The sequence below is a fragment of the Gobio gobio genome, assembly GCF_949357685.1.
Source record: "Gobio gobio genome assembly, chromosome: 9".
Lineage (NCBI taxonomy): Eukaryota > Metazoa > Chordata > Actinopteri > Cypriniformes > Gobionidae > Gobio > Gobio gobio.
Genome location: NC_137115.1, coordinates 28,529,620 through 28,550,071, shown reverse-complemented (window position 1 = coordinate 28,550,071; position 20,452 = coordinate 28,529,620). Strand labels below are relative to the sequence as shown.

At 38.5% G+C, this 20,452-nt stretch overlaps 2 protein-coding genes across 2 annotated transcripts in view; one reads left to right on the top strand and one right to left on the bottom strand.

Annotated features, from left to right (window-relative positions):
• Nucleotides 1–20,452, bottom strand: part of LOC307131358 (extracellular calcium-sensing receptor-like) — a gene marked incomplete at its 3' end in the record, with an annotated part of 153,502 nt that overhangs the window by 100,248 nt on the left and 32,802 nt on the right. The gene's annotated exons all lie outside the window — the stretch shown is intronic.
• LOC307131558 (uncharacterized protein) lies at nt 10,407–16,547 on the top strand (the record flags this gene model as incomplete). The annotated part of the gene is made up of 10 exons (XM_079825270.1): nt 10,407–10,419; nt 10,542–10,672; nt 10,757–10,892; nt 11,192–11,352; nt 11,881–12,034; nt 12,141–12,221; nt 12,473–12,643; nt 13,994–14,056; nt 16,020–16,091; nt 16,525–16,547. 10 exons carry the CDS (start codon nt 10,407–10,409, stop codon nt 16,545–16,547), a joined length of 1,005 nt encoding a protein of 334 aa, XP_079681396.1.

Here is a 20,452-nt window from a genome sequence, read left to right as displayed (position 1 = left end):
AAAACGTTCCCATGGCAATAGGCGGAAATGGCGGCTCTTGTGTGAAGTAAACGAAAATGTTTCAACTTTCTGCTAATATATATGACTTTTTTTGCAACGAAAATGCGGGGATTATGAAATCATGATAGCCCCGCATATTTTGCACGCGGAAATAGGCAATTTATGCGGCGAAAGTGCGGCGTATTTGAAAAAATGCGCCCCCCGCATGAATATGCGGACTTTGGCTGATTATGCGTTAAATCACGCGATCGCATAATCGCGTTTTTCTGGAGGGACTGATTATCGGACCGGAGATAATAATATGGAATTTCTTCCAGAAAACTTCTTGCACAAAATATATTCAAACACTTTCAAGGACCTGTATGTATGTTTATTTTCAGTCATGTCGTTGTACACAGCCCTCTCTTTCTGCACAAGGGAAAGATGATCTTGTTGCTTCTTTACTGCTTCAGACTTTCTATCATCTGGGAGGTTTGCACTTCGTATCAGCTGCTCATTATTGCTTTAGCACTGCCAACCAGTGATGGGAATAACGGCGTTACAGATAAACGGCATTACTAACGGAATTATTTTTTCAGTAACGAGTAATCAAACCAATTACTGTTTCTCCCATTACAACGCCGTAAGCGTTACTGAGGAAAAAAACGCGGCGTTACTATAATTGAGCTCACTGAAGCGGTTTTCATCCGAACAGGCTTTCTGTCAGTTGGACCTGCAACGTTTTTTTTTTCTCTGGTTGGTGTGTGTGTGTGTGTGTGTGTGTGTGTGTGTGTGTGTGTGTGTGTGTGTGTGTGTGTGTGTGTGTGTGTGTGCGGGCGTGCATGCCATGCGTGTTGGGGAGTGGGTGGGGTGGTACACATATCTGATGATGATTGGTGGGTGGGAGACAAGGTTGAGGTTGATAGGTTTAGTTCACACACACACACACACACACACACACACACACACACACACACACACACACACACACACACACACACACACACACACACACACACACACACACACACACACACACACACACACACACACACACACACACACACACACACATAGTGTTACACTATACAATATTTACACTATAGTAGGTCTACTGATAATATTTACAATGTAGCGACTATGAGTCAGATAAAATAATAACTCAACGGGGAACTGAATTAAAATGAAAGAGACTCAAATGACACTATAATTTATAAATAATTCAGAATTAATGTTTACACCTTAACTTATTCGTCCGCTGAAATGCAAGAACTTAAAGGGGCTCTGTTACAGGGAAACATGTATATTTAGCTCAAATGAATGGATTCATAGGGAATTTTGAGAGTCTATTTTACAGCCGAGCAAATGACTCTTCTAGCGTTCATTTGAACGGACCGTAAATATCAACTCCGCAGCGGATATTAATATCCGAACAATAGTGAAACACTATTTAACAGCCAGGTAACTTAGATCGGCAGTTCAAGACATTAAATTGATAAGCACATAACACAAGAACAGTTATCTTTGATTACAAACGGAACTTTATTAATTACTCAAACACATCAAACTAATATCTAGCCTAAAAAACACACACTCGCACATTCACACGTTGCAGAAAGGAAGAAGGTGAGGAAAGAATAAGTTCTAAGAGAGAGAAATTATGAAATCCTAAGCAATCTATGCATTTATGAAACATGACCTGAAGAAACCATTGATCAGTAATTTAACCTCCTATCGTTTCTTAGGCAGGGTTATTACATTTGATCTAATGCACCAGTTCAGCTCGAAATCAAGAGGCGTTACTTGCGTTTGTGTTTCGCGTGTCGTCTGACAAGGGCGATTCCCTTTTCCTGGCTGGACAGGGGTTTTCCCGGATCTTTGATTCGCTGAAGGTCTGGTCGACGTCTGGGGAAGCCAACCACGTGGCGTGTTGGCGGCTGGATGAAAGTCTTGTGGGCGTTGTTTGAAGTTGGAGCGCGCTGTTAGAAACTCGTTGTTGAGAGACTTTTGCGGCGAAACTTAACAGAACCCGAGACTTAACGGAAATAAAATAAACTTTAAGTAAAAGAAAGGAAAGTGAGAGAAAAGCAGATGGCCTGAATTAAATCGTTGTTAACCCATTTTCTCTGATGTTGGTCTGTCACGATCGTCAGACCGTCTCCTGGGAGCTCTCCGTTCAGAACTCACTCTGGTCAAACTGCTAGGACTTAGCTCATCTCTGAACTGCGAACAGGCCGCGAACCAGCTCGAACCGAACTGGTTGTGACGTGAAAACTGAACTCTGCACTGCTTCTGATCTGAACAGAACTGAACTTTTCGTTCGTGTTCTGAGATTAAACTCAAACATTTGCCCATCCCCTGGATGGGTTCTGGCCAATTAGGCTTCAGGGGTGACTGTGTCTCCACCCCTCCCACAAAATTGGGTTATCCATAGAATTTAGTTTCCTGCTCTTAAGCAGAGAGTAAATTTAGACCTAATTTCTTACTATAAGGACATGATCAATTCTATAAAGATTTCATTCAGCTCATCTGTTGGATTATACCCATACAAACACAACAGTATCAAACACGATGCTTTTTCATCCACTCATTCAATAGTTACATAATTGCATGAATTGTGAGTAATATACATGCATGATAGTCACGTGTATCAGTTGTAAACACACTAACAAGCTATGTCGAAGGCTATTTGAATGAAAGTCCAATAATCAGTTATTTGATGCACTCCATAAGCTAAAAGTTTCTGTGAGCTTGCTTGGAGTTTTAGCTGTGTCACGTGGAGTTCATTTACCGGTCATTGCAAAGACAGATATCTGGTTTGTTTCTTTGTCTTGTGTTAACAAAAACCCTCTGGCCTTTTTAACTGAGTTTCGAGTCCATAGGAAGTCAGCTGTCCACAACTAGTAGCTCCGGGCAGAATCGAGCCCCTATCTCCCTCGTGATCGATGGTCGATTTCCTGGGGTCTTCATTTGATCGAATCATTGGAAGATTCATTAACTATGTCTGCACCCATAATTGCTACATTCGTTACAACAATAATGTATTGAATTTGATAGGTGTCTCTCACATTGTCCCACAGCAACATTACAATAGTGTACATTACTGTACAATGTTTTATAATAATAATTTATTCTATTTAGAGTCCAATTGATTCATTTAACACATTTAATATTGGGGGCATCCAAGTTTTGAAAAAAAAAAAAGTAACTTTCCCTGGTAATTAGTTACTTTTATAATGATGTAACTCAGTTACTAATTCAGTTACTATTTGTAAGAAGTAACTAGTAACTATAACTAATTACTTTTTTACAGTAATGTGCCCAACACTGCTGCCAGCAGAGATCTGTGTGCGGCCAGCCACCAGGGTTGCCAGGTTTTCACAACAAAACCCACACAATTGCTACTCAAAACTAGCCCAAAACAAGCCCAATCGCGTTTCAGGGGGGCATTTGGGGGGTAAATATGTGTTTTTTTGGCATGGTTGCCTACTAAAATTCACATTCCCGGGGCTAAATATCACATAATTGGGGTCGCTTCAACCCGCAGACATGAAAAACAGCCCGCGGCAACAGTGTTGAAGTAGCCCAACCGCAGACTTGGCAACACTGAGCCACGCTTCCATTGGAGGGCGGGGGCAATAACAAAAGAAACACACCTCTACTGCATGCTAGAATCTCCGAAAAACAAGCCGATTTCAACCTCAAAGTGTACGTTTTTAAATATACCAATACTGCTATTTCAAAAACGGAGAGGCTTCTTCGTGATCTCAACAAACAGATTCTGCAAAAAAGCGAAAATCATTTCTCATTTTGCTCGAAAGTTGTGTTGCCGACTTGTGTCACTGGTCTCCGTGACGGGTCACATATTCTGCCCGATCTGGTTCTCACAGTTCCTTCATTTGTTTTTAGGACTGTGTCCAATACAGTCACTTTTCTTGGGGCACCTTCCAGCGAGACTCTGGGTTTACTACTTGGGGCTTGAAACCTTGAGCAATGGCCCAATCTGTTATCAGAGTTAGATTCTCTTGGCATGGTAACTGGTTCTGCTTGAACACTGTGACAGTTCACAGACCCTTCAGGCATGCCTTTATCATCAATACCTTCACTGGCCAAATCCGACTCAGATGCACAGCTCCAATCATCTGCACTCCACTCACTTTCGTTGATGTTCTCTGTATCACAATCACTAGACAATTCACTGGAATTGCTCCCATTATTGGTGATTGAAGATGAAGCATGAGTCTCTGTGATTTGCCCAGTGTTTTGTCCTTGAATAGAATGTGCTCCAATATGCTGAGATGGCTTTGGGCCCTGGCCTTGTAGGATCCAAGCAGCTATCCTGCTGCTCCTTGATTCTATTTCAGAACTAAGCAGATATCTCTGTCCTTGGTAATTTGTCTCACTTATTTCTTCTTCAGACACTGTGGAGAACATTGTGGACTCCACTTCTGGCTTCTCCAAGGGGAGAAAGTTTACAGGGAGAAGGAAGTTACGGTGAACCACCTTACTTTTCCTTGTGATTGGGTCTTCATCCCTGTAGATGTGTAACGTTGGGTCTTTCCATGTCACCACATGAACCACAGAGTCCCACACATCCGCTAACTTTCTTTTTCCCTTTTCTTTCTTATTCACCAGAAGGACGCAATCTCCGACTTCCAGGGCCATCTTTCCGTTTGCCCATTACCCATCGGGTGGTAAGGAGTAGTATGGGACTTGAGGACACTTCGTATCAGCTGCTCGTTATTGCTTTAGCACTGCCAGCCAGTGATGGGAATAACGGCGTTACAGATAAACGGCATTACTAACGGAATACATTTTTTCAGTAACGAGTAATCAAACCAATTACTGTTTCTCCCATTACAACGGCGTAAGCGTTACTGAGAAAAAAAACACGGCGTTACTATAATTGAGCTCACTGAAGCGGTTTTCATCCGAACAGGCTTTCTGTCAGTCGGACCTGCAAGGTTTTTTTTTTCTCTGGTTGGTGTGTGTGTGTGTGTGCGGGCGTGCATGCCATGCGTGTTGGGGAGTGGGTGGGGTGGTACACATAACTGATGATGAATGGTGGGTGGGAGACAAGGTTGAGGTTGATAGGTTTAGTTCACACACACACACACACACACACACATATGCACAGTCACACACACCTAGCCCAACGACTTCAAAGGTAGCTTTCGCTACCTTTGACTGGAAGTATAAGCGCTACTTTTCCCTCGTTGAGGTGAAAGGTAAGAATGTTTATGTAATGTGCAACTTATGCCCAGGAATAAAGAGTCTCTCCACGTCGGTGGCAAGTAATTATAATCTAATGAAGCCTCACATCATCACATGCCGCCACAGAATTAGTGGCTAAAAACCCAGGTGATAACATGAGCTCCACTACCAAAGGAATAGTATAGTACTGATAATATTTACACAATATTTACACTATAGTAGGTCTACTGATAATATTTACAATAATGTATTGAATTTTATAGGTGTCTCTCACATTGTAGTATGGGACTTGAGGACACCAGATACCAACAGCAGTCAGCGACAATCAACTTACTTTCAAAGTTGGCTCCTTTGTCTGAGTGTATCCTCTGCGGAAAACCATATATGCAGAAAAACTGATTCCACAGCTTCTGAGCTACAACTTTGGTTGTCTGGTTGGGGCAAGGGAACGCATGGGCTAACTTTGTAAAGTGTTCGGTTATCACAAGAACGTCAACATTTTCCCCATGTTTCCCTTATGCAGACCTGAAATCTATACATACAAGTTCCAGCGGCACACTTGTCTTGATGGATTCAAGAGGTGCTCTAGCCTCGGGTTCCTGAGTCTTCCCGACCACACAGCGCTTACAGTGAGAGACATATCTTCTGACATCTGCGTCCATACCAGACCAAAATAATCTCTGACGCAACAGGTGGAGAGTTCTACTTTGTCCTTGATGACCGGCATCATCATGACTTCCTCTCAGGGCAGCAGCTCTCAATGGCCCTCATTTATCAATCTTGCATAGAAACGGGCATATATGTTGGCGTAAGATTATGCTTACACTCCTCTCACCGCCTGATTTATGAAGTACCTTTATGAATACCTGCCCTTGATAAATGCCGCGGCTGAAAACGATCGTCATTAGAATAACACGCCCCTATATATTCAAGTCTCTGCCTCCCCCACGCCCTCATTTTACGCCATGGACACACGGAAGACGGCAAAGAAGCGAAACTTCTCCGACGTGGAGATCGAGACCATCACCAGGGAAGTGGAAAAAAACAAAATTATTTTATTTGGGAGTTTAAAGAGTGGGATTAAAGGCGCCCACAAAAAGGTGTACGGTGGAAATCCAGTTTAAATAGCTGTTTGGATGAGAAATTACCTATCACAATTCATTATTTTACAGCACGTGTTTTGAAATAATTAGCATTTAATTTCGTATCACGTCACATGTATTGGGGTGTACAATAGTGATGATGATGTGATGTGGAGTACCATTAATTCACATTAATAATTGCATGACAATTTGTAAGATTCTTCTTATTATTATTATGATTTGTATTATTAATAACGCTTATTGTTATTTAGAAGAAGAATGTCGTTATTATTATTATTTATTTTATTATTATTTAAAAGAAGAAGAATGTCATTTTTATTATTTTGTCAGTCTGAATTATTTTCAGTCCCAGTCCATGCACAGCTGCCGGGCCTAACCAACGTCAGGTAAAGCGCACAGGCTCGCAACTGGAGGAATACATATCAAATGCTTTTGTTAAGTCACACAAATTAAACATTGAAGTCCATGTTGCACAAAAATAAACACTGAGGTTTATAATTACTTCCCTATTCGCACGGGATTGGTATTTGTGGGGACCTCTGGTGATTTGTAATAATTGCAGAGAATGTCTGTGATCTTAATCCCGTGCGAATCGGCCATGTCTGTAATATGTAAAGTAAAAATTCCCCCGCAAATGACCTACCATATTTCGCCAAACACTGAGGTCCTGTGATAATATTAGTCCAGTGTGAATCGGCATCTATTTGGCCGGGATTAGGCGGATCGTATATAATTTTTGCAAGGTTTTTGTGCGCATTTCTATCTTTATCTTTCACGAAGAATGGAGCTAGGCTGCATATAATGCGCACCGTTATGAAGTCCCGCACGGATTATACTTTCACTTTTTAGAATGAGCACCAATTTGGGAGTAAATTGCTTGAATGGTGTGTTTAATATTATTCTTAATGAAAAACACAAAAACAGAACAGTACAATGACAACTCGCTTAAATGGGCACTTTTACATTTAGCTTTGAAACTGAATCTTCCGTCGTATATTGTTATTATTGCTCAGTTACGTTTTTAATTGCGTCTGTTCTCTAACTGAATGAAATTATTTGTATTACTATAAAACAATCAAAATGATATCGATACGACTGTTTATAATTTCATACAGCTATATAACGAAAAAACATTTTCAAGTAACATCATATCCGGAAGATAAGTCAGTAAATTTGAGTAAAATTACAGCTTATCCCGTGCGAATGCGCCACGCAAAATTGAGATGTGGGGGAGTCATTTCTAAATCACACGAGGTCCCCAGATAATAGCCTACTTATCCCGTGCGAATAGGGCTTTAGTTGTAGTTGTTGTTTTACAGTGCACTGCATGAAAAGTGTGATTTTCGACCCCGTAAACGCCTGTAGACTCCCGGAAATCTCCCTAATTTTCGGCAGTTTTCGACAATTTAGAGGCAGCGAACGTCGCGTTCGTCTGTGCCACAAATTGTCGTAAACAAACCATGACGTAGGTGGAGAGCCCCCCGCTGAGAGACCGCGCAGAGGTGCGACGCCTCTAATTTGCATATGAATAGCAGCGAAACCAGAGAGTCAACGGCCAGACTTGAATTTACTCACTCAGTATTGGCTGAAGCCACTACTTTTAAACAAGAAAAATCCCTCGTGGTTGGTTGGCAGATCACTGCAAACCAATCATTATTGGTCACCCTGGCTCATTATAAATGTAAACCCCAATAATAATAATAATAAATATATAATTTATGTTGTAATAATTTATGTTTTATAGTAATGTTATTGTGCTATGAACTACACTATTCATACCATCAAGGAATATATGGGAAAATTTGCCCGGACCGTGCCGTTTATTCAAAGAAAGAGCTTATAAACACACAGCTGTTTATTCAAAGAAAGAGCTTTATTGTCAAACACACAAATATGTACAGTGCAGCAGTAATGTCTCTTATGTTGTCCTCCAAAGACGTCAAAAAGAAGCGCCCAAAACATTCGGGAAACACAGGCGGAAACATATGGCGGTGGCCGCACAATCCATCCAGACACCCCGTCAACAATGCCGTCTTCCTCATCAGACACCCGCTTCGAATGTTATCACTCGATTGAATGGCCGTTATCAGTGGTTATCAGCCCATAGGAATGGGCTAGAAGGTGCCTACTGTGCCTACTGGTAGGCTCAGAAGGCTGTTATCATCCATCCACATGGTTAATCAGCGATACGAATACAAGCGAAGACTCCAGATCCAATCCTCGAGGATTCCAGCTCGCTGGTTGTTGGAAATCTACTGGATGACGCGGCAACGTTGCGATATTTCCCGCTTGATATTTTCAGGTAAGACCATTCATACAACCGAGCATTTATACTGTAAATAATTACTCAATAAGGGAAAACAGTCCATTCATTCAAAAGCGTAATATCACGAACTCCATTCATAAAAGCGTAATATCACGAAGTCCATTCATAATAGCGTAATATCACGGAATGAATGGGGCAGACGCGCCTGCACAATTCCTTCACACAGAGACATAAAACATGCAGGATTCATATTTAAATCGTATTTTTGCCGTTTAATATTCACATACACTAGTAGTACATCGCGATTTGATTGAAGTGTGCTGACTGGCATTGGATTTAACGTTATTCATCCAAAATTTGACCGTGACATTTCCGTGACATAGGCCTACCATAAACAGGAAATTACATTTTCACTTTGAAAGTACAAAAATTAAAGGATTTGTTTAATTTTTATTGGAATAAAAGATACGTGTTGTATACCTTAATTTGATTACCAGAAAAAAGACATAGGCCTAAAACAAATAAATATATATTTTGTTAAACTTTTAATACATTGCTGTTAAATTAAAGTTAAAGTTTCATGATTTCAATTAATTACACATGCTTTTTGATTAATAAAATGTAGTTTAGAATTTAAAAGTTTACAATTAGACAGCATTGTGTAGTGTAAACAATTGTGCAGTGAAAATTACCACCTAGTGTCCAACCTACTCTAATACTGTACCTGTTTACACGTGAACAAAGGATCTACAACATGACAAAAGCAATTATTTATAACATGTACATGAAATATTTAATAATTGGACACAACTATGGGACAAGGCCGTGCAGCAGCAATCATCACAACAGTGAAAGGAACCTCAAGGTTATAAATGTGCAATAGACCCTTTTCACATTTCCGGGTTTCTCAGAGCGGAAGTCGTCATAGTTGGGTTAACTATTATAGCTGTGAATGAGAGAATACATTAAATATTTTTGTGATTTCACAACTTTCAAAAAGAGGGAAAAAATAGAGTGAGATTGATAACGGCAATGAAAAGAGAGAAATATGTTCATTTTTACCATCACTCCCATAGACGCTATTACTAAACACCCTCACAGCAGCGCTAACTTTTTTATTGTAATTTGATGCAAAAGTAATAAAATACAAAGTATTAGTGTTATAAATGTACATATATTTAAAAAAAAAAATGAAAATACAAAAAATGCTGCAGGATTTACGATATTGATGACCGTTAAAACGCATCATCACAGTCTGTGAAAAGGGTCTATTGTATAGAGTCCCATTCCTGTATTTTGCCTGGGGCCCCCAAATCACTTAATCGGCCCCTGGCTTTATGTGAGCATTAACGTTGCTAATAAGCATGTTTTTACATCTGAAGCTAATGGGGAAATTTAGTTTACTAGTTAAACGCAAAGTTAGCCTGTAAAAAGGAGTTTTTCCACACTGTAAGACTCATATTGATTAATTTAAGTGAAATATTAAAACCCAATACGTATTTTATGGCTGTTTGGAAACCTTGGGATCTTGACTAGAATGTAAAATAAAGTTCTGTGGATTTGAACAAAGCTTGGCTGGATTTGATCCCACACGAGGAAGCTTACAATTACATTCATGCAAAAGATAAATGGCAATATATTAGAAGTAAATAGAGAGGTAAATGTGGTGTCGGTGTGTGTCACATTTATTGCTGTCCTCGACATTGAACTTGAAAAAATAAAACCCAAAAGCACAGGTCTGCCTGTCAGTCTGTTAATCCATGTGACTGCCTGCCTGTGTAACATTAATATCTCTTTACCTAACTTTTTTGTCTCCCTTTACAGCAACAATTTCAAGTTTGAAGATGGCCCAGAGAGGTAAGCCTTACAGTTGCTAGGCAAGTGTGCCTGAGAACGATGGTATGATCTGCAACACTGTCTTTTATTATTACTGATGTATTACTGACTAGCTTTTTCTTTCTTTGTTGTTATTCAATAAGAGAGAACTCCAATCAGTCCAAATCAAAGGGAAACCCTGAAATCCTTCTTTAAGGAAGGAATGACAAAAGTAGGTGGCGAATTGATTCCGAGAGCTGCATCGGCCACTGGTTTGGACACTAGTGTCATAGAAGTAAGGTTTACTTTAGTGCTACACTAACAAACAACGTCAAATAAACATTGGTGTAATACTCTTTTGTTATTCTTTCTTTTTCAGAACTGGATTGGTAATTACAAAAGAACCATTTCAATGACAAAATCTTCGTCTGAACCCCGGCCATCAAAGGCCAAAGCTCATGTTAGAGAGCTGTCGCCTTATAATCTTTTTTGTAGGGACATACTTCGACACAAAGGTGAGAGACAAAATGTAATGGCTGCTTTTAATTGTTATACTAAATGGTTTGTTGTTGTACATAGTGGCCCTGTTTACATCAGGGGTTTTGAAACAGATTTTCAAGATGGGATCTGGCAAGTACTTCACTCACACAAATTGCATTCATCAGAATAAGACTGCTGAGTTGTTACAGAGAAATGGGTTTCACAACCCAAGTAAACCAGTGTGTTGGACAGATTGTCGTTGTATAAATTTACTTTAAAAAAGAGATGCTGACTCTAAAGTGTTAAGTTTTCTGTGCATCTACTTTTTCCTTAGGCTCAATGAATGATATTAAGGGCAGGTGGGCCACATTGGCGGAAGAGGAAAAAATTAAATACTCCCAAGAGGCAGCAGCACTGAGGGCACATGGGCAGGACCTTAGCCCTGAGATGAGGGATGCCCGAATCAAAATGCACCTTAAAAAGCTGAAGTTAGAGGTTTGGAAACATGCTTCATTTGTTAGGCATTAGTGGTATTATTGTATTATTAGATGGAAGGATGATTGACAACAATTGTGATGTGATCAGAACATTGTGACAGACAACTGGATTGTTTATCTGTAGATTTTTTTCCTCATTTCAAATGAATTCATCCCAAATAAATATTCTAGCTGATTTTTGTTTACATGGCTATCAACAACAAATATTCTCACATTGAAGAAATTGTCAAAGGCTCATACCACCCTCTCAAACTTAATTCCTACTGGTGGGTCTAGTCTATTCAGATCAAGTTGGTCAATTGAAGCATTAGAAGTCACAAATGGCCATGAGTCAAATTTGTAGTTGGATATTGGATTTTATGTAAACACAGCTAATGTATAGTTAATGCAACCCTGGTGGTCCTTGCCAAGCCCTGTTATAAGTTGTTTCTTCAGTGTGTGTTAGATTTTTAAAAGTAGGTTTTGTCTATTTTGTGTATAAATGTACTATTTTTGTGGTTGTATTCTTTATCTAAATATTGTAAAGGTGTCCAAGCTTGAGGATCTGGGTGTGGAAACTGCCGTTTTATCATTTGACCGCCAGAAGTCCACACTAGAGGTGTTCGAACTGAGCAGCAAAGGAGCCACTGATTTCCTTGATTTGTCGGACACAGTGAACAACTTTGCACTGCATTTCAAAGGTATTGGTTATATGAAAATCCACAGAAATGGACTCTGGTCCATTTAGTGCAAATATACTTAATACAGTTTTATGAAATTAATTGTTGTCTGTTGTTACATCAGTAGCCAGCTCCTCAGCCGCAATGCCTAAAGATCAAGTCGGTGTTCTGGTAGGAAAAGTGCAAGAGCTTTTCAACCAAAAATATAGTAAGTATAAGTTCAAATACTTTTAAAACTGATTTAAAGAAACTGCTTATCTTGATAACCTAATATACCTTCATGAATCCATGGCATTATTATCAAATGAATAAATTAGCTAATGTACCCATCAACCATTAGATTATGACACCTTACCAAAATGACTGTTTGCAGCCTGTACATTGGCTATCAACTAGATGAGAGTCACAATTGTCCAACTGTGTAACGTGTGCATGCATGTGTGTGCCCGTGTCTTTCAGAGGAGGCTGGAGGTACTGGAAGGCTCCCCTACCAGTCCCTGGTGAATCAGGGCATGGCCATTAACGTTGTTGGACTGCCCAACAGCCTATCCCTCAGAAAGCCTTCCTTTTATGGAAGGAAACAATTGGAAGCAATTTTAAAAGCTGCTGAGGAGATTTCATTTGAAATAAGTAAGTGACATTACCATAATTTCCTTTCTCCACTTGTGTTTTGGCAAACCATTTGGCTCTATGCAAAGTGGGGAAAAAAAGTTTAACGAATAATTCAGGCCTACATGTGAGTCTTTGTATAGTGCTGGCCATTGCATCTCTCTCCGTCTCTTCATCCCAACTGGTCAAGGCTGCCCACCCTGAGCCTTGGTTCTGCTTGAGGTTTCAGCCTCTTAAAGGGGTCATGATGCGATTTCTTGTTTTCCTTTCTCTTAAGTGTGTTATGTAGCTGTTTGTGCATGTATAAGATCTGCAAAGTTACAAAGTCTCAAACCCAAAGAGATATTCTTTGTAAAAGTTACGGCTCAGCCACACCTTCCTAAAACACTTTATTCAAACACACCGACAAATCTACGTCAGTCTATGGGGGCAGAGTTTCATAACACCACCCAAATGTATACGCAAAGAAAGAAGGCATAACTTTTATTCTCGTCGGCGCCACCATGTCATTGAGACGCTGTGTTTTTCATTGCGAAAGCCAAACTACTTTGTTTGGCCTTCCAAAAGAGGAGACAATTAGAAAACAGTGGCTAAGCTTTAGTTACAACTCTGTTCTAGAACAGCACAACCCAAATATTCGACTGTGCTGCGCATTTCGGAAGACCTGGGAGAGCACAGACCGTTTCTACGATAACAAATGCAAACTTACCAATCCGATACTTTTGATGCGTTTCAGAAAGGCAGGGCATAGAGAAGCAATTACTTTTTTAAATCTAAAACCGCATAAACACATTACATTAAACCAAAAACACAAAATAATGTTCTTTTTAGAACCATCATATGACCCCTTTAAAAGGAAGTTTTTCCTTGCCTCTGTCACCTAGTGCTTGTTCATGGGAATTGTTGGGTCTTTGTTAATAATATTATAAAGAGTATGGTCTAGACCTACTATGTTTGAAAAGTGCTGTGAGAACTTCTGAATTGGCACTATATAAATAAAATTTAATTGGAACAGATTAAGGTTATAGATTCTGTATGTGTCTTTGACAGTTTGTAAGGAATGTGACAATATTTCTCAGTTTCGGCATTATAATGGAACACAATTTCTAAAAAGGCACCTCTCCAGAATATCCTATAGCTGTTTAGTTGAATGTGACTAGTGACTGTGGCCCTTGGTAATGGTTTTTATCTTTTTCATGCTCATCAAACTATTCACTAATTCAATTCTATGTATATAATTCCTGCAAATTACATTCCTTCATTGATACTGCTATGTGATTAATTATTTTTCTCCAGTAATGCAGGAAGGCCAATTATTTGTTATGCTCATGCTACACAAATGTTTTTTTCCCACCTAAAAATATCAATCAGATGCTGCACAATTGAACCCCACTGACATGGCAGAGGGAATGTCAGAGCACATGGATGCAGAAGGTATGCTGAGTTGTTTTTATTTTATCTTTAAATAAATATATAACATTAAACTTAAAGGGTTAGTTCACCCAAAAATGAAAACTATCCCATAATTTACTCCCCCTCAAGTCATCGTAGGTGTGTATGACATTCTTCTTTCAGACGAATAAAATCAGAGTTATATTAAAAATGTCCTGACTAATCAAAGCTTTATAATGGCAGTGACTTGTTGGGTCATTCGTGAAGTCCATAAAAGTGCAGCATCTATCCATCATAAAAGTGCATCTGTCCGTCATAAAAGTGCATCTATCCATCATAAAAGTGCATCTATCCATCATAAAAGTGCATCTGTCCGTCATAAAAGTGCATCTATCCATCATAAAAGTGCATCTATCCATCATAAAAGTGCATCTATCCATCATAAAAGTGCATCTATCCATAATATAACTGCTCCACACGGGGTTATAAAGGCCTTCTGAAGCTAAGTGATATTTTTCTTTGTGTAAGAAAAATATCCATATGGAAGACTAAAATAATAGCTTTCGGCGGTCAGTGGTACGCAAGTCGACTTACGGCGAAAGAGTAACCCTTGACCCTTGAACCCTTTACACATGCGTATTGACGAACGCAGAAGCGCAGAGGATAGAGCAAAACAAAACACTGTTCATGAATTAGAGTCTAAAACGAGAATTTTTAAAGCAGAGAATTTCGATATAAGAGAAGAGGGGCTTGAGTTTGTTGCCCAGCCCTATCCATGAGAGCCGTCAAAGCTTTAGATTTTAGTCTATAAAGTTTTAAATATGGATATTTTTGTTACACAAATGCGTCACTTCGTTTCAGGAGGCCCTTTTTTAATATAACTGATTGTATTCGTCTGAATGAATAAAGTCTATACAGTCGTATAGACTTGAGGGTGAGTAAATCATGGGCTAATTTTCATTTTTGGGTGAACTATCCCTTTAAGAAGCATAGTTTAAAGCTACACTGTGTGATATTTTCCCCCATCTAGTGGTGAACTTGTATATGACCATCCAGTGAATATTACTTTCTGTTCCTCTCAATTCCGATTTCGTTTTAACTCCTACGGTGGCCGATTTAGTCCAAGATTAACATGGCTTCCAGTTCGACCTCGTCCACATTGGACACGGTGCCATCGAGTGTTAAAACGCCAAAGGCGAAGCTTGAATTTACGGGTATGTCCCTCTTTGGCTAATGTACTTTCAAGATGGAGGGGCAACATGGCGACTCGCATTCAAACCCCTCACCCGTATGCATTTTCAATGGAATATTATAAACTTACGAGAATACTTTATTACTTGAAAGAAGTAAATATACATTAATGAGCACATATATTTTTTAAAGAACTAAGTGTTTTTAGCTAAGAATAAACTAAAAAAAGTTACACAGTGTAGCTTTAATAAATATGTAACAGTGGTCATTAAACAGCACATTTGACCACTGTATACATTATTGAAATAATCAAATTAAATCAAAAGATTAAATTTTCACCTTTGTGTTATGGTTTAATGTTTTCAAATCAACAGACACAGCAGATGCCGTCCAGACAAAGTTGGTGGAGGAAATGTTAGAGGCCATGTGTGAAAATGGTAATCGTAATACATTTTACCAAATGCTACAAATCAGTTTTTGGTATTGCTTAATTTCGAGCTTAATTAAAAATTCTGTTCTGAGAAGTCTGCTATTGACATTTGACCCAAAAATTTAAAAAAATTACATTTTATGGAGACAGTATTTATCCAGGTGACATTAAACAGTATATATAAGGTTGGTATTCTGATCATTTATACTTTGAATTGGCTGTTGAGATTTAGATGCAAATAATGTGACTGTCTATTTTTAATCACTGATTTACTAATGAACTATTGACAGTACAAATGCTGACAAACTGAATTATACATTTGTGATTAAGTTTCAAAATTTGAATTAAGAAAGTTGTTATTGTGTTTTGTTTTATTTACTTAAGGTGCACAGCAGATGGAAGAAGATTCCACAGAAACAGACACTACTGTAGCCATCGTGATGACTGCAGATAAAGGTATCTTTCCACATTGGGGTTATTTTTATTTACCAGGAAGTCCCATTGAGACAAATGAGCTCTACCTCATAGTAGACCTGGCCAAGACTAGCAGCAGCACAGATAAAAAACGTTTCAACAGATTACAATATGAACAGATATGGAAACAGAAGCATAGACTAAAAAATTAGACAGTGACAAACTGACAAATCACTCTCCAATCCTTTAATTTAGGATACAACAGCATTAAACTAGATTCACTTGTAAGTCTTTCAAGGGGCAGATTCCAGGCAGAACGTGCAGAATACATAATCAATTAAAACTGAGTTACCCCTCTGTCTCAGGTTTGATTTACATCCATTTCTGAAATGGAAAACCTTATTTCAGGGATACTAAAGCTGCTTTATGAAATGGAACCCAGGAACTCTTCTTTGTTGACCTGCTTTTATCTTAGGATTGAGCATCAGCAAGATCTGAGATGAATTGATGTGATATATCCACATTTTCATTTGGCAACAGTTGAAAATTGGCAACAAGCTGCCTTTGAGAGCTTTGCTTTGAATATGGTGATGAGTATGATTTCAACTAACTGGTTTGACTTCCAAAATATTTGTGTTTTTCCTTTGGTAGATGGAGGCAATTTGTGCTGTGTCTGCCGTGTCCATTTTGATGACAAGAAGAAGAACGCAAGAAAGAAGTGGCGTTCATGGTCACAGTGCACAGTGTGCCAATCATGGTCACACACTGCATGTGGTTTTAAAAAGAAAATGTGCCTTCACTGCCAGTGTCAAAACACCATGCAAACACCCTGAACCTATTCTACTTGTTTTTACTGTGTTCGCTCCAACCACCCCACACACACACACACGCACACGCACACACACACACACACACACACACAAACACGCACACGCACACGCACACACACACACACACACACACACACACACACACACACACACACACACACACACACACACACACACACACACACACACACACACACACACACTCATACATTTTAAAATGTATTAAGAGCCTTTTCATCTTTTTCATTAAAATATTCTTTATATGCTGCAAATTTGTTGTAATGATTACACTTCACTAGTAAGAAGAAAATATATTTTTGTTATTTTCAATTCCCCAACTTTTATTAATTGTTATCGTTTGTTGGCACCATCAATGTGGTCTCCTTTAAACTGTGCCATGTGGGGACCAATAAAGTTCTATTGTACTGAATTGAGTCTCCATGTTTTTATATATATCATGTTTCATCATTGGTTAAGTAGGGCTGGGTGTTAGCAAGGACCTTACCATTATATTCAAAACAGTGGGTCACAGTATTTCATGTTATGATTAAATGCTTCACGTAACTTTCAATTGTTCACAGTCCTGCTGTCACTGGGAGATGTTTGGCAAAATGGTTATTGAAAAGATGGTTTATGTCAGAGATACTTGTGAAAATTTTGGTATACAGTTGAACACTACAATTTAATTTTTAAACTTTAAATATAATGGTTGCTATGGATGCTGCTTTCACTGAAGCCACCTAGTTCGCGTGACGTACTTCCACTCGGAAGTATTTTCTACACATTCACCGTGTTATGCTTTTCTTTTAATGATTAACATTTAAGAGAAAAAAATAAGGGTATAATTTTATCTGTGTTAAGGATATCAATTGTTTCTCCTTGGATTCTGAGAAATAAAGTTTATTGTCAGTTTATGCGAGGGAGGACCGGGTGCGTTCCACTACTGCTTGGAGTTGTCTGCCATGGATGGACTACATTCCAATTCAAAGTGCCACTGGTGGTCACTATTATTTTATATTTAAGTCACAAATATCAATTATTTGAACAAATAACCATTTCTTAAAAATAAAAAAAACACTTTCTTGAGATGAATACAAAGAAATTAATTGTCATGTTTTTTAAATGGCACATGAGTTTTGGTAACATGGACAGAGAAAACATGCATCCATCTTTTGTGATTTATGAGGACACAAATTTGTATAATTAGGGGTAGTGTAGGGGGATAGAATGTACAGTTTGTAAAACCTGTACAAACTATACAAAAACATTACGTCTATGGAATGTTCTCACTTTGATAGCAAAACAAACCTGTGTGTGTGGGGGGGGGGGGGGGGGGGGGTTGGGGGTATTACTTATGTTGTGGGATTGTAAATCTGTTTACAGTCAGAAAAAAACAAACAAACAAACAAAAAGCTTAATTATATATAGGCTATGCCTATTGAGCCTTCAAAGTGCTCTATGAAACTACAGCAGGAATGGCTTGTGTGCTTGAAATGAGAAAATTAAAACTTTGTTGTAGAGCTAAACCAAATACATCGTTAGAAAGGTCTTGACATGGAGAGTAACATATGTAAGTATGAAGATTCGACATGGCTCCTGTTTCGAAATACCGACCTTTGAAACATCACCTTGGTGCATGTTTGAAGGCTTATAATTAAGCAATAAAAGGGGCTAAAGACATGGGACCAACTGTTATAGAGAGCTCTTGTCCTCAGTTATGTGAATATAGTTAACAATTTGGGACACTGTCAAGTATGGTTAAAAATAAATAGATAAAAATAATTTTAACCCATTTAAAAATTAGAAATTTAAAATCTGATTACATAGAAGTGTTTACAATCCCCCTAAACTCCTCACTGTACTCTCAACTCACTATTTACAACCTCCAATTCTAAGAAAAACACTAATATTTTAAAAACTACAATTCCCTATATCTACTCAATGCAGCTTGATACAAATCAGCACGACAGTTGTAGTTCTTCTGGTTTTCAAATTAGGGTTGTAAATTAGGGTTGTAAAAAGATATATCTACTGAATATATCTAATATCTAGTAGAGCCAAGCTATTAATTATACTGTATCTAGATGATCTACGTTAAGAAAATGTTAGTATGTTGGTTTATTTAAGATATTTTAGCCGAAATAGGAGTTGAACCCGTGAACCCCACCCACAACACAACATACTTCCGTATTTCTCAGAATCGAAGGAGAAATTGTTAAAGTGTTAACATGAACATATCGTATTGTAGAGTTATCAAGTTTTGGTTTTTCTGTGGACAAATGTTGAATTTAGCATTTATAAATTAAAAAAGTGTCTGTGAATAAACTACTTTAGGGCGGAAGTATGTCCTGCAAGCTGCGTGATTTCAGCATAGCAACCACCATAGCAACTAAACGCAAGATAAAAATACAAATGTTAGATACATTCACTGAACAACGAATGTGAAAATAAAATGAAAGCAGCCAATTGGAAGAAGAAGAGAAAAAAAGGTTAATCTACATAGGCCTGTATCTGGAGCATTTCAAGCCAATATAATGGTCCTGTATGAAGAACCTACCGTATGAGGCACATTTTCTGGCGGATTATAACTAAAATCATTGTATGTCATTTATTAAGTAAATTACTTTTCATTGACTTCACGTGTGCTGTGACAATGGCTATAACTCATTGTGGGAAAGCAGTTTTGAAGAGTCAATAGACCTGTATGTTCCCTTTTATTGTTTTTACAAACTTATAGTTGCTTCAGATGATTCAAGATTCAATACTTTATTGCAATTTCAGCTCAGTCGAAGGGAATTTGGTTTGGTGAGATCACAAAAAAACAAAACACCCCTCACACATTGACCACATACAGTAAATAAGTGATAAGATTATCACAATATGGTAAACAAACAATTTTGTAAACAAACTGTATTTGTGCTTAAATACAGTAACTTACCTAGTAAAAAACATATTTTGAGAGGAAAATATTTATTTGGATTAAAAAAGATTATGAAGTGCAGGTTTGAATATACAGTCTGAGGATTTTAGGCCAGTTGGGACTTTTTTTCTACTCATTGTTATCATTGTCATCCTCAGTGTCATCCTCATTGTCATCATTATCACCATCATCATTGTATACCAGTGTCTGTATGCTTGACATGGGAAGGGCCTGACACAAGTATGGGTTGTCTACAGGAACAATGTCTGGTACATGTGTGTGAAACATCACAGTGGCTAGATGTCGTTTTCTTTCCAGCTGTTGGAGACGTTGGATGAGAGCAGCTTTTGCACCAGGCTGATCTGTGTCTTTGATGGCAGAGCACAGAAAGGCATGCTGCTGATGGAGATGTTCGGTTACAGTTCTCATTTCCTGGTAAAGCATGCGCTTTTCTTCAGCTGCCCGAGTCTTCATATGTAAGGCATCAATCCCTCGCCTTTTTAGACTCCTCGAAACATTATCTTCTTCAATCTGGAAGACAAAAGAAATAAGTGCCATGTCATGTAACCAGGTGGTTTCTAAAATGATGGTCATGTAGTTGTGGTTAGTAAGCGGTTGTCAGGTTGTTTCTAGAGTGACTGCTGTGTGGTTGC